The 14,894-nt window shown below is 47.1% G+C and overlaps 2 protein-coding genes across 6 annotated transcripts in view; both read left to right on the plus strand.

The window, feature by feature from the left end:
• GPCPD1 (glycerophosphocholine phosphodiesterase 1) overlaps nucleotides 1–2,753 on the plus strand; it is a 42,986-nt gene extending 40,233 nt beyond the window's left edge. For 3 of the 4 annotated variants that reach the window (XM_015621032.2, XM_015621033.3, XM_015621031.3), the window contains exon 20: nucleotides 968–2,753. In XM_015621032.2, coding sequence (XP_015476518.1) covers nucleotides 968–1,172 — 205 coding nt within the window. In that variant the 3' untranslated portion in view covers nucleotides 1,173–2,753. The remainder of the gene's footprint in view (nucleotides 1–967) is intronic. The other variant, XM_015621030.2, reaches the window with a different exon arrangement.
• A 126-nt stretch (nucleotides 2,754–2,879) lies between these two features.
• Nucleotides 2,880–12,387, plus strand: MAL (mal, T cell differentiation protein). Of its 2 annotated transcripts, XM_033513217.1 has the most exons (5): nucleotides 2,880–7,910; nucleotides 10,928–11,095; nucleotides 11,231–11,356; nucleotides 11,562–11,673; nucleotides 12,073–12,387. In XM_033513217.1, exons 1-4 carry the CDS (start codon nucleotides 7,824–7,826, stop codon nucleotides 11,634–11,636), a joined length of 456 nt encoding a protein of 151 aa, XP_033369108.1. In that variant the 5' UTR covers nucleotides 2,880–7,823; the 3' UTR covers nucleotides 11,637–11,673; nucleotides 12,073–12,387. The 2 variants fall into 2 exon arrangements, with proteins under 2 accessions (XP_033369108.1, XP_015476522.1); XM_015621036.3 differs by having other exon boundaries at nucleotides 11,562–12,387.
• The last annotated feature ends 2,507 nt before the right edge of the window (nucleotides 12,388–14,894 follow it).

Raw genomic sequence — 14,894 nt, forward strand, 5'->3', positions numbered from 1 at the left:
GGCTAAGGCAGAGGCCATGGTAATTCCTCACAGAAATTTTCATTTGAAGGAGATAAACCTGGAGACCTGCAATACCTGGCACTGTGTATGTGCAACAGCTACAAGTGAGAGCAGCTGGGTGCCAGGATTAAAATTTTGGATATGAACATATGGATATTAGAAACTAATGTTGGGAAATCGAGGTATATCCTTGTTACAATAGGTGTTGTACCAATGTTATGTTACAGGAGCACCAATGCTTTTTCTTTGTAATGAATTACACCAAAATAGTGTTTGAGTGCTTACAGTGTCACTCAGAATGTGGTTTGGACTTGGTCAAGCTGGTATGATGCTTACATTTCAAATCCTGCAGCTTTGTTTACATGTGTGAAAAGAAGAAAGTGAAAAGACGATAGACTTAAAGTAGTTTAAAGTTTAAAGTAGTGTAGATGGTTAATTTGCATTAGGTGTGGAGAGAGGTCAGATTTCCTATTTTTCACACTTCACTTAATATTGTGGTAATTATGGTAATTTAAAAATGAAAAAATTCTGAACTGGAGGGAGGTGAAATAATTCTTGAAACAGTAAGTATACATTCCATGCAGTATTATGTGCAAGCAGTATATCAGTCTGTTCAAATAATCTCAGGGCTCTGAAATTTCTTATGCTTTGAAGTGTGAAGCCTGGAGCACACTGCTCTTGTTTCACTGCTTTGTGCCACCTGTAAAATCACATTTTTCAGGAGATTGAGTATATGCCAGTAGGTTTTTAGTATATCAAATGAAACACTAGCTGGTCTGTGTAAAGGCAATAGCATTTTATATTTTGAGATGAGCAGCAAAACGTAGGGTACTTACCCCAAACTGTCTTTGGGGCCTAATTTTGCTCTGTTAAGGAAAAAAAAAAACCCAGGTGCTTCATCTGGTGTACATTTCTGTGGACTGCTAGATTATACTGATCACTGTTTTTTCTTTTCTCATTTATTCAGGATATACGACTCAAATCCTGAACAACCAAATATATTCCAGGTGGAGCAGCTGGAACGTCTCAAGAAGGAACTGCCGGAGTTGAAAAGCTGTGTGTGTCCCTCTGTTAGCCACTTCAAATCCATAGCTCCATGTAAATGCCATCATAGTTACCTGGATGAGAAAGCTGTAGATAACTTGAAGAGTGTTCAGATGCAAAAGGACTAATTTTAGGCAGAATGCTGTTTTGTATCTGTAGAATTTTCACCATTGGGATAGTTCTGTCTATGCTTTCAGGTTGGTTTGTTTTCATTTTAAGTCTTCAAATAGCAATAACTGTGTTCCTCCTTCCTAACAGTACTTAGTAAAATTTCAAACAATGTTAAAATATTCAGCCAGTTACAGTTATTGTTCCAATTTACATATAGTTTTAACTTTTTCCTCAAATCATCTGAAATCTTGAAAAAGAAAATTATTGCTAGTGCTTTTAAAAAAACGGAAATAAATTAAGCAGTCTCAGTAGTGGAAGCTCAGAAACTAAATTGTTAGAGAAATGACAATAATCTGATATTGAATATACTGAAAATTTGTTTTGATTTTGATTTTACTTACAGGCTGACAAGCTGTAGCATTTTTCTGACAGCAGGAAATTAAGAGAGTGATTTTAAGAGATATATATAAATAGATCTGGCCTATAAAAAGATCTGAACGAATTGGTACCTCACATATGTGTATTTGCACTGGTAGATCCACCTGTACAAAGCTTTGTGCCATTTTAAACTATTTATTTTTTAGCAAACTGCAGCTCATTTTCCCCCACTTCTTTGGACATTCAGGCTGCTGCCTTTGTTTCCTCAGCTCTCAGCTCAGTGGTACAGTGCCCGTGCACAGCAATCAGGGGGAACCACGAGTACAGGTTTTTCATTAATCGCACACAGGCCTGCTAAACTTCAAAAATGTTGCTAATAATCATAACAGAATTACAGAAACATCTTCAGTGGTCAAGAATCTTTTTTGCACAGTAACCTTAATGGACAGAGTATGTACCCTGCACAAACTCTACAAAATGCATGCTTTATCTATTAAGCATGAAATTTAGGTGTTTGCTGAGGTCCTTGCATCTTTATGGTGCTAGTAATGTGTGAAAGGTGCAAGGACCAACTCAACAACTTAATCTCCTTTGCCTGAGAAACCACAAGCCTGTTATTCACAAACATTTGGAGAAGAGGCTATACCACACGTGGTTTGTCTTACTTAATGCAAGCTACTGGCTTTTGTCTTTTGCAAGATTTTTGGCTTTTACCATGGAGCAAGAATCTCAAATGTACTGAATTCAGATAATCAGTATTCTGTTGGCTGGTATCTATCCTCTGTAATTTATTACAAAGTCATAGTTTAGAGTTCTTAATAGATAAGTATGCATGTCCCTTCTTCTCCTGACGTTGCAGGTCATGCCAACACAACAGCTGTAACTTTCTACTGAAGTGTTAATGTATAATAAGAATGGAAAATATTTATTTTTTTTTCTCTTGTAAATTGACAATGAGAACAATAGTATGTACTATATTCTTTATATACAGTCATTGCTACATATAGAACCGATTGTACAAAGAGTAAAGCCATTGCAAATAAGTGCTTGAGCCTGCACTGCTGAGCAGTTTGAAACAGCTTGTTTTGACTTGTGCATTTTAGTATTTAAAGTTTGTTTGTCCTGCACAAACAGCACAATAGTGATTAGGTATCTGGAAGCCTTCTTTTATTAAAAAAAAACTCAAACAAACAAAAATGCAAAACAACCCTAAACCAAAACTGGAAGTGTGTGAGCTGTGTTTTTGAGAAGGGGAGGGGGCACTGCACCAGAATCTTGGAACCTGTGGCTGTTATTTGATACATTCCTCACCAATGTGATGAATTCTTAAATTTTTTTCGTAATTTTTTTCCTCATTTGTGTACCCTGTGGCATCCTCTTGACAGATCTTGAGGGCTTTGCCAACTCTTAGCAGAGTTTGTGTCACTGCTTGTGAAAGCACATCCACAGAGATGCTGAGTGTGACGTCTGTTCTGTGCGAAGGGGGTTTAAAAGCTGTGCTGTGTGAAGCACCCTCTCAGACTAATCCCAGTGGGATGCTCAGGAGGGTTTAGGCACCCTTAAAATATTTTTTTTCCAGTGCTCAGGGAAAAGCACTTTGCTGCTCTGTTTGAGGGGAGTGGGGTGGGAATAAATCCACCCACTGTGATGATTTTACAGGACAGTTTTGAGCAGCGTGGGTGCCAGTGTTTTCTTGTTGACTCCCTTTTTTCTGAGTAAGTTGTGTCAGCAACTTCCTCCAAACCTGAGGAGCTTCAACAGCTCTCCTGCTGTGCCAGTTCTTGGAGCTGAGCTCACAGCTTGGCCACGCTGAGGAGCTGTTCTGCCACAGCCACTGGCATTGCAGATAGAGGGAACCAAAGAGCAGGAATTTGGGATCTGGCAGGGGAAATTACCACCTGTGGCTTTGGAGTGCTTGTTGGAGACCAGAATGGTCCAGAGCGCAGAGATGGCTTTCCCCCAGCCAAGGGACCACTACAGAATTTTAATCCAGAGAAGTGTGAGCTGTAGTAGGGGAGACAGAATTTCTCTTGCTTTTTGAACATTTCATTTTGGCTCACCCAAAGGCTGGGCTGGTTGCTGAATGACATTCCCACTGTATGCCATAACTACCCTGGGGTAATGAGTGTGGACTGCTCCAGTTCCAGCAGTCATGGGCTCCTGGTGCAGCAACCAGCCAGCAGCACACCAGCTCTGCTGCCCTGGAAGATGTCTGGGATGGACAGAACTCGATCATGGACTGAATGAACTCTGCAGACACCTTGGAGGGACAGCCGTTGACTATGGAAATGATGCCTGTATCTATGTGTGTGTTCATATATACATACATCTGTATGTAGCTGGACAGTGTGGGAACTGGGCATGACAGAGCTGGTCTGTTATGATGTGCAGTGGTAGTTTCCACCTAGGAAGTTTGGATGATATCTCCACAACTTCTCCAAATAACTGGGCCTTCACATATTTTCAGTCACGTAGATCTTGTACCTTAACTGTAAGCATGCAGCAAAAATCTTGGTCACAGCAGCTACCAGCTGAGAAAACTCTTGCTGGCTCCACATTTGTCTCACACCCCTGGAATTGCACCCCACTTCCTGGAGTTTTGCGCTTTCCCTCTCAGCTGCATCCATCGTATCAATCTCCAGAGCCCAGTGTCAAAGCTTTAAACAGCCAGCAGCTGCTCCCATACAGTTCTTTTAAAAAAAAGCCAGCCCTGTCCTTCCTCATCCTCTTGCAGCCTCTAAACTGCACCACACACAGGTCTTTGCTCTTTCTTTTCACTGTGTGCCCTCAGATTTTTTCACAGAATATATGTCCAAAATTTAAAAAAAAACTCCAGCAGCTGGTCTCACAGAGAAGATCCTTGTGAAAAACGAGATTCACTTTCTAAATAAATTATAAAACGTTTAATATAAACAAAAAGACAATTCGGAGACAAAATAAAGCAAAGGGTTAAAATGGCCAGGTGCCCTGGTGTGTTGCCAGGTACACACCTGATATCTTTGGAACATTCTTTTTGCCCCCTCCTGCTGTGAGGGTGTAATGCATATTCAGACTTTTCTAAGAAGCATTTTGCATGGTTATGCCCTGAACCCACCTTTTCAGAGCATGCTTTGTATGGTTTTTATTTTTGCTGATCATTTTATTTGAATTTGATTTCCTTTCTTTGCAAGCAATAACAGTCTGGGCCCCTTCCTCCTGCCACTGGTGACAGCTGGGCTTCACATCCTTCTGCTGCCAATGGCCTGGTCCTGGCTGATAACAGCCTGGTCTCCACTGTCCTTGTGCTGATAACAGCTTGGGCCCCACTGTCTTTGCCCTCTGGGGTTTCTGTGCTTTGTACCGAGGGACACCACGAAATTCCTTTAAGCTTAAGACTTGTTAGCAAGAGAAAAAGTACATACCTAGCCAAAAAGTATTTAACATATAATATTCATCCTAATAGTTGCAAAAGCCAATATCACAATATGGATTTATGACATCCTGGAAGAGAGCCAGTGCTGGGCTATACCTTTCTTTTGTAACCTATAAATCCCTTCTTCAGGATCCAAGCCTGAAGCTCTCCACTAACTGCTCCCACTAAAGGTGCCAGGACAAAATTTGTCATTTTTGTTGGCTTTTACCTTCCCACTGTTGCCATTCAGAACTCCACCCCATATCCCTGTGTACTTCCTAGACAATTAAATGTACTGTGACATTGCCTCAGAAACTCAAAAGGGCAGACCTGAAGTCAAAAGTGTCCAGACCCTACTGGCAAAACGTGCCAGGACAAAAAGAAATACGTGTATTTTGGAAGCCAAAAGGCTCTCCCCGGTGTTCCTGGTGCAGGTAAGAGGTTCCCCAGGGGAGGTGAAGGCCAGCATCTGCTTTCTTTCATGGCACTTCCTGTGTGGGAGCAATGCACTCCCAGGAGGCCTGCACCAGAACGTGGTGCTGCCTCCAGTGTTGAATGTATCCACCAGGGACTGCTCTAGCACAGAAGTTCTCTCGAAAGAGCTGCTGCTGGTTTGTACTTCCCTGGGGCAGCATCTCCTGCACCACCACCAATGGGGTGAGGTGCTTTCCGTAGCAAATAAAGGCATCCTCATCCTCTTTCTGGAGCTCACCTCCAGTAATGGGGTACCAACTCCCAAACCGTGTATGTCCAGGGATCTCTTTCAGAGAAACCTTTCCAGGACAGAAAGCTCTTAGTGGTTTATACCTCCCTAGGGAGCCTTGTCATCCTTTCCTTTCAGGCCAGCACCTGACAAGGACAAAGATGAATAAATAACTGCTTTATTTAAATTGACAATGATAAGATGAACATGTAAAAAGATAAAAATGCAAAACGACAATCTGATTAGAATTATTTAGTACACAATAAAGCTGCTAATACAGTGCTCTATTTATTGCACCAATAATACAGCTAGCTTAATAACTATCAAATAGAGATTGATGTTATTCACCTGTGTGACTGACCATGGGCAAGTCTCTCACTCAGCTTCCAGAGGTGTCCCTGAGGGGTGTTTCCACCCAAGGGATGGATCTTCATGCATCTAAAGAAAATATGATGAGAAAACCGGGACTGATCTTTTGTAGTACAAAGAGGTTGATTGTCCTGCAACTTATAGATTCTGTGTTGTTCTCAGCAGAACATGTTTGAGTCAGATGTTACCAGCACTTTGGTTTCTGCTCATAACTTTGGTCTCTCACTTTCCTAGCAGGCTCTTCCACATCCCTGTTGATGCCACTTGAGTTGGGAGGAGCACCCTCATGAGGGACCTAATTTAAGAGAGTTTGGTCAAGCTGGTCTCAGCATTCTGCACCACTGTGTCCTACTAAACCCCCTGGTTCTTAATCTATCACTAAAGATTTGTAAATAAGACAAAGAAGGAGCTTTTTAAAGCTCTCCCAGCATTTCCAAATGGAACATCACCAGTGTTCCTGCCCCTCATAATGCAGTTGCTTGTTCCTCACACCAGTCCTGTTGTCCCAGGAACAGGAGAGCTTCATCTCTGTCCCTTAGAGAGACAATGAGTCCCCTCTGGAGCTGTGTCTCCAGCTCCAATGCCTGCATTCCCACTGCTTCCAGCTCTGTCTCTCTCTCTTTGCTGACTGGTTTCTAGGTCTGCCTCCTATCCAAGTTTTCATCCATTATGTGTCACTTTAGGGCAAATGGAATCTCACTAGAGAAGTGGGAAATCGGGTGGACACAGCAAAAACGCTCTCCCACCTTTGAGGAAGTCATGAAGGTCAGCACAGACTTTGCATTTAAGTGGGAAAAGGCCTTCAAGAAAAGAAGATGGCATTATCTACTTTGATGTTCTTGCTTCAACAGTCTGGAAATTATTGAGCCCAAGGTCTGGGTAAGAGGCATCCATCCCACCCCTTCACCGCCCCACCAGCCCCATGGTTCTGTGCTTGCTCTGCCATGTAACCCTGCCCCTCACCTAATCTGCTTATTAAAAGCATTTGCCCAATTTTTCTGATGTTGCAGCCCCCTCCATTCATCTGCTTCACTGCTTTCTCCAAGGGATAGTTGTCTTCCTTTCTCAAAGAAAGTCCTTTCTTTGCACTTTTTGGCCTCAGCTTCTGGAGTTCTGTGTTTTTTGCTGTGCGCCCAAGTGTTTTAAGAAGGAGTAAATATTCCATATGAAGAAAAAGGAGAATTACTTGCTCCCATGGGCTTCAGGCAAAAAAGAAAAATTTAAAAAGTGCAACTTCTTGGGAAGTCTCATCATTTTAGGTCATTTGTGTTACCTTGGCATTTCCAGTCTCCTCCTGCGATGGTGGAGGTGTTTTGCCCTGTGCTTTGATTGCCCTCCCCCCTGGATGTCTGTGGGACGTTTCCAGGCGCCACTGTCACCCACCAGCCACCCTCGTGTCCTCTGCTGTCACCGCCTGGGTGTGCCGGGGCCACGCTGGCTCACCGGGCCAGTAAAAGCAAGGCTGTCCAGGTGGATGGGCACAGGTGTCCCCTGCTGTCCTCATCTGTCCTTCCAGGGACCCGCCTGGCACGCTCAGCCCATGCGGGGACAGCCGGACTCTGCCCCGGGGCTGCCCCTGCATCTCCCGAACACCTCCCATGTGACTCCGGGAAAGAGGCTTTGGCCACACCTGTGCCACTCACAGCTGTCTTCATCTGTCAGCAGGAAGCAGGGAGGAAAGAAACCAGGGCGGGAAGGAGAGAAAAGGAGGAAGAAAAGAGAGCAGGAAGGGGAGGACAGGAGGAAGAGAGAGAGAGGGAGAGGTAACGAGGCTGCATTCAGCAGTGAGGAGCAGAGTGGACGATATCACCCTGCCAGAAGCTTCCAATGTCCTCCTCAACCTCCACCAGCGCTTTGCCCAGCGGCCTGGCGGTGCTGACGACCTTCCCAGATGTGCTCTTCATCCCTGAAATCGTGAGTGCTGACTTTTCCCTGGGGGAGGGCTGTGGCTGCTGGGTGGGCACTCAGCACGGGTTATGCTGCAGGTGTCCGGGGGTGACACTTGTCCCCAAACACGTGGCTCAGGACCAGCGCCAGACCAGAGCCACAGGGGCTGGGGGCAGCTCACCCTCGGAGAAAACCACAGGGCGTGAGGCTCTGAAGCTCTCCTTTAGTCTAAAAATCCTTTACATTTGTCTGGTGCCTTTGAAAAACGTAATTTCCTGCCTGAGAAAACGGCAGGGGTTGCCGGTGGGTTTAAAGTAGGTTGACAAATTGTGCCGGTTAATTAACCGGAAAGGTGATTTTAGCGGATTTTAGAGGATGGCTGCTCGCTTGGAGCAGGGGTTTTGGGACGAGCTGAGGGAATTGTTTGCAGCAGCAAAGAACCCGGCCAGCCGAGGTTGCACTGCTCCATGGCAGCATTCCCGAGCTGCAGGTGTGGAGCTGCTGGACCTGGGCATCTGGGGGAGCAAAGGGTGAGCAAACACCTTGTAACTTCAGTCCACATTGTAACTTCATTCCACATTGTAACTTCATTCAGCAGAGTGAGATCATAATCTCAATGGCTTTGGCAATGTGGTTAAAAGCATTTACTCTGAGCACAGGTTATAAGACAAAAAGTCTCAACTTGAACTTTTTCCCTGTGTCCTCTGCCCCACACAGTGGAGGGAGGCTTTTTTCCAAATTCTGAGTTCCTCGGTCCAGCACTGAAAGCTCTGGCTGATTATTGTAGCATGACATTCTGATAATTCCATGCTAAAAACTTTAGCTTTGTCATCTGGCACCAAAACCTTTCCTGTCCCCCAGCTTGGTCCACACTCCTGGGATGGGCAGCATTTCCTGGTGATAAAAATGTAGCAAAGAGGATATAGAGAAAGGCTTTGCTTCAGCCTCCCCAGTTGTGCTCTCCTGACAGCAAGGTCCAGGTTTCCTGCAGATGCATGAAGGAGGATGTCAAGTCCCTGTGGCAGACACTTGCCAGCCACCATTGCCACTGAGTTGTGTTAGTCCTGGTGTTGGCCTCAGCGACCTTATTCCCCTTGAACTGTTTGTTTGTAATCCCTGTCTCCAGGGGATTTGGTAGGGCAGCTGGCTGAAATGAGCACCCTATCCTTTGGTTTGGGTAAGACCTAGAAATATGCATCCTGAAGGCCCAAGAACCACCCAGGAAGGAGGAATGCTGCATGACTGGATTTCTTCTCCAGGAAGACTCTGGGCTGTGCAGCTGTGTGACCTCTGCCGTGTACAAAGGCGGTGGCTGCCTTGAAACACAGCATTCAGAGGGATAAAGAGTTTCTCATTCCTTAGTGGAATCTCAGGTTGCCTGCCACGGGCCAAGAGGGTAACAAAACAAAACAAAATTGGCATTTCAAATGCTAAGAGAGTTGTGAAATTTTCAGAAGATCCTACCTGCAGCTCAGATGATTGCCACATTTGCATGGGCTGATTAAGAGCCACCATTTCTAATCTGTGAGGCTCAGTTTAGCTCTTGTAATCTATTTAATTTGGAGAACTTTCTGCACATATGGGTACCCAGACCTATGTGGAAAAGCTGAAATGAGCTGAAAGCAGGTATGTTTGCTTTGTAAAAGCCATTTAAAAGTTGAACTTTTTTCTTAGACTTCTGTCCACATCCTGCTGTGAGTTATTGAAAGCCTCTCAATCCTTCCTTCCTTTTTATGAGTCTTCACCATAAAACCAAAGTCAATAATCAAACCACGTCAAACAGACTTTTCTGAGTGAGTAACCACAGCCTGCAGGAAGGGGAGATGGTGAGTGGTAGGAAGTGAGCTGTGGTACTTCTTTCCCCAGCCTCATATCTCACCATAATTGGTGCTTGATTTTGGAGCAGCCATTACATTTTCCCCCAGGATTTTTAGCTGCAACACACTCATTTTGTCAGCACATGAGTGATTAAAAGGACTGGAAAAGTGTCCTACCAAGTGTCAGCCTTTGGATGTTACAAGAGGGACCAGAACAGCAGCACTTTGGAAGAACCATTTTCACTCAGGTCTTTGCCACATCTCAAACACGTAATTGATGTAACGTGTCAATTTGCATAACGGCACCAACCAGCTTTCCTGCAGCTGTGGGGTGACACAAATGATGTAACACTTTCTAAGTTATCATAAATCAGAGACTGGAAGGAAATGGAAGTGCCATGGAAATGGAAATAAGTATGAGCGGGCACTTGGATGCTGGCAGGGACACAAGGATCAGAATGACCTTAGAGTCAGCAAGGCTCTCCTACCTCTGGACATTTATCTGAATCCCAGACTGGCCAGTGGTGAGGGATAGGTGCCCACAGCAGCACTGTTCCACACAGTGTGGGTTCAGCTGTGGAGCTGATGTGTGGCACAGGAAAGCTACTGAGAGCACTTCAGTGCAAAGGCACCACTCATGCTCCCAAGGCTGGCTGAGAAGGTCCCACCTGCTCCCACACCAGCAGCTGGGACCAGGCTCTGGTGTAACCAATGAAGGATGACCCAAAGAGCTGGAGCAGCAATACCAGCTTCCTTTCCCAAGCAGAAGGTGGGAGCCTCAGGCACCTTTCCCCTACCCAGAGTCAAACCTATCCTCTCAGCCTGTTCTCTCAGAGTGATATTTTCATGCGGCCTTTGTGAGGGCAGGTGTCTGTGCTGTTTGTGCAGGTGAGCTGGGTCTGACACGCTGCGTGTGAAGGAAACACACCTGTCCTAAATCAGCCTCCCTGTTCACCAAAGCCAGCCCTCAGAAGGGTGTAACCAGCCTCCTGAGCATACTGGTGTAGGGAGGGTGTGAGTGGCAGTGGCACCAGGAGGCAGAGAGGGACTTTTTTGGGTCAGGCTCAGTAGCAGATGCTTGCAGTGAAATTCCCAGTTTCAAATGGAGGCTGTGAGGAACTCATGGGCTGTTTCCATGTGCAGTGCCAGAGGCGTGCATGATTTTGGCTCTGCTCTGGACAAGTCATTTTATCCCACACTCACCCTGTCCCCCACTTTGACTTGCAGATCTTTGGGGGCCTTGTGTGGATCCTGGTGGCATCCTCGGAGGTCCCAGACCCCATGCTGCAAGGCTGGGTGATGTTTGTCTCCGTGTTCTGCTTCGTCATGTCCATCTCCCTCCTGTGCCTCTACCTCTGCGGGGCTCACGGCGGCGGCGGCTGCTGGGTCACCTTGGTACGTGCCTGTGGCAAAGCCTCCCCTGCCTGGCTGTGCCCTGCAGAGCGGGGTGCACTCCAAACTGCAGGCTGGGGATGGCTGTAAGGGCAGTGTGGCCCCCTTGGAGGTGACTGTGTGATCCTTGTTCCTCAGGATGTCATCTGCCAGGGGACAGCAGCGCTGTTCTACCTCAGCGCCGCCGTGCTGGAAGCCTACATGACCTACGCCCTTGGAATGCTGCTCCCAGGACAGAAGTACAGGGAGAACATTGCTGCTGTGGTGAGTGCCTGGCAGGAGGGCAAGGAACCGTGGCTCTGGAGTGGCCCCAAGTGCAAATCCTTATTTGCACCAACAGTTTGGGGAGGGGGGAGAGAAACCAGTCGCTGTCTCACCATGCACGGATGTCCCCAGGCCTGTGGCACGTCACGAGGCGTGTGCTCCGTGCTGGAGAAAATTGACTGGCTGGTGTGTCTTTCCATCACAGGTATTTGCATTTGTGGCCACCCTGGTTTATGTGATCCACAAGGTGTTCTCGCTCCTGAGGTGGAAATCATCCTGAACAACCCCAGGAACAACGACTGCCATCTCCAGGCTGGGTTTGGGTTTTGTTTTTTAATGTATAGCCTATAAGCAAGCAGCTTTTTATGTGGGATCTTGGGGATGAAGGCAAGGAGCTTGCCAGAGAAAGGAATATGGCACAATCTGTTTCCCTTCAATATCTTACAGGCTGGGAACAGATTGATGCTGGGGCTAAAAAAAAAAAAAAAAAAAAAAAAGCCATCCAGTTTAAAAAACATAATATAGTTGGGTTCAAAGGGCTAAAATATCTTTGGACTGCACCTTTATGTGTCCAGGTTTGTTACTGGTATCAGGGGAAAAGTGACCAACAAGCACCGAGGAGCACAAGTGTGAAACGGTGTCATTTTAATTGCTGTATGCCCATTTACATCTGTTCCCCCCCTAAAGCTGCTGCACAAATTAATATTTTCATGCAGTTTCTGAAAATGCCTTCTCTGACTTGTGATGAGCAATGGGGACAATATTTGACTCGGCTCAGGAGCAACGTGGATCCTTGCAGCTCCTGAAGGGTGCTGCTGAATTCTGAGGCACAACCAGGAATTACCACTGCCTTTGATCCCCCTACAAAGCACAACCTGGAAGGGGCCCAGTAGGCTGGAGGAGAATTCTTTGGGTGATCAGAATCAAGTCCTCAATAAGCAGAGGCAATCAACTCCTGCTTTTGGTGAATGGCTGCTCGCTCACACACTGCCATGGTGTCACTAATAAAGACGGGTTTGCTGTGATTTGGAGAACGGGTGAGTCCTTGCTGCTCTTTTTCCCTTTGCTGCACCCAGGCACAGCCCCAGGAGCTCTGCACCCTGACAGGGCAGTGCCACCACAGGGGTTGAGTGAGTGGCTGTGTGGAACTCAGTTGCCAGCTGGGGTTAAACCATGACATTGAATTAATTAAAATGGGGTTTAGACCCAGGAAGGGATGTTTTCAACATGTTAGAGGTGCCTAAAGAACAGTGGTGCCAAATCATCTCTTCCAGCTTGTGGAGCAAAAAATGCTTCCATTTTAAGTCTGAAGTTCCTGGATAACAACAAGGGCTAGAGCACAAGAGGGAAATAAAAGTTGACTTAGAGGTTCCTCTGTTGCTCCATATCCAAGGAAACTTTTGACCTGTGACCATGGGTTTGGTTTGAAGCTTTTTAATTGCAAACTAAGGAAAACATTTGTGGGGTTTTTTTCCTCACTGCAACCAGCCTGACTTGTTTTGCTTGTATTGCTGTGACAACAGGGAACCGGTTGCAACAGAGGTGAAAAGAGAAATCCCTTTTCAGAGCAGGGAGGGAACTCAAAGCCACTTGGGACAATGGCACATGGCTCTGAAGTTCAACATCCACCTGTTGAAACTGGCTTCCCATCATCATGGGGTGTGTGTGGGGGTGCCCAGGTTCTATTAACGCCCCTGAAAGTGACACTGGAACACAAAGATGCCTTTCTGCTTAGATGTGTTTACAAAGGCAGGGATCTGCAGCCCCACCTTGGGCCTTGGAATGAGCTGTGTCTGTTCCTCCTGCACCCAGCTGTGCCCAGGCCCTGTCCCCTCACATCCCTGTGCCTTGTGGCCATCACAGTTACAGCCCATGGCTTGGCACGGCCCCACTCTTATTCCTTCTGCCTTGCTTTGCCCTTTGCTTTCCCCTTGCCTGCCACGCACCAGTTCACACCAGTCTGCACCGGTCCCCCTCCGTGTCCTCCTGTCCCCACCCTGCTTGTCTCCCCCACAGCACCAGCCCAGCCGTGCTGGAAGCCAGCACCGGGGAACGGCAGCCGGGCACTGCTGGCATGGCCGAGCCCATCGGGGCAGGGCTGGGCGGATGGAAGGGACTCCCCACCCGAGGGTCAGGGATGAACTGACAGAAAACAGAGCTGGAACTTTGGTGCCCTGGCGGTGTGACCCCGAGTCAGGCAGCTGAGCAGGGTGAAGGAGTGTCCCTGCTTGGCACAGGGCCCCAGCAGGGGACAGTGACACAGGGACAGTGACACAGGGACAGTGACACAGGGAGGGGTGGCTGCTGAACTGCAGCAATGTGCACCTTCCCTGCACAACGTGAAGAAGAGGAAATGACACGAAAGAGGTTCATCATGCCCAGCTTTCCTGTCATCTCAACACAGCCCTGGAGACAGACATGTCCTGGAAGCTGGGCAGCCCACGAGAGCTGTGTAGAAAATGGCACACCCCCAGCGCTTGCTGAAGGGAAAGATGCTGCCTGGAGCTCAGAGAATCTCCCAGGACTTACAGCCCACGTGTGCAGCACATCTCTTTCCCACAGAGAGCCCCGAGGGCAGCACTGACCCGTGAATTTGCTGTCACTCTGCTGAAAACACTGGGCATGATGGACGCTGCAGGCTAGCAAGGCTTTTCCCTTGGGGATACTTCCATGGGGTCAGTGGCTGACTGGCAGGGCTCCCCAGGACGTGGGAAGGCTGGCCCCTGCAGTTTGCTGAACGCAGACACCAGTCCCTGCCTGCAGAGCTGCTCCCAGCCTGGCCCAAAACGTGGGGCTGCTCCATCCCGTGCCCTGCACTTGCTCAGGAATTCCCAGATCCCCCCAGAGGGGTATCCCTCCATCACTGGGATTCCCTTGCAGATGTAGCTGGGTGGAGCAGCCCATTTGAAAAGCCACAAATCTGGCTTTGTGTCAGAGCACCTACACAGTCAGTCCCCCTCACACTGCTGAAACACCGGGCCTGTTGTGCCCCTGCAGCCACCCCCAGCTCTCATCTGGTTGTGTGAGTGCAATTCTCTCATCTCTGCTCTTCTCCAGCTTCCTCAGCAGGACAAGGAGGGCTGCAGGCAGCTGCTCTAGAGAGCCAGGCAATTACATGCTAGTTAAACCAATCTATGCACTTGAAGGCAGGCAAAGCCTCAGCTCCTATTAAAAACAAGAATGCAGACATATTCATTAACTATGCCCAGATTGTAATCTTGGTTGCTCTTGCTTAACTAAGTGGTTTAACCACAACTTTAACTGCTCTCCAAATATTTGCATATTGGATACCTTGCCTCCAGCAATGCAATCAGTTAGGAGAACTTCCATCTCCTCCTGAATTGCAGGAGAAGAATTTGATTTTTAATAGAAAATTATGGCCAGCTCCATGGAAAATGCAGGAATTTCTCATTTTACAGCCAGCTCTGTCTGTGAGCAATGAGCAATCTGTGTCCTGGGTAAAACACCTACACAAGTCCCTCTGTTAATATGAACAAACCTGTGGGAACAGTAAAACCACAAAAGATTAATTTTATGT

The sequence above is a fragment of the Parus major genome, chromosome 3 (genome assembly GCF_001522545.3).
Source record: "Parus major isolate Abel chromosome 3, Parus_major1.1, whole genome shotgun sequence".
Lineage (NCBI taxonomy): Eukaryota > Metazoa > Chordata > Aves > Passeriformes > Paridae > Parus > Parus major.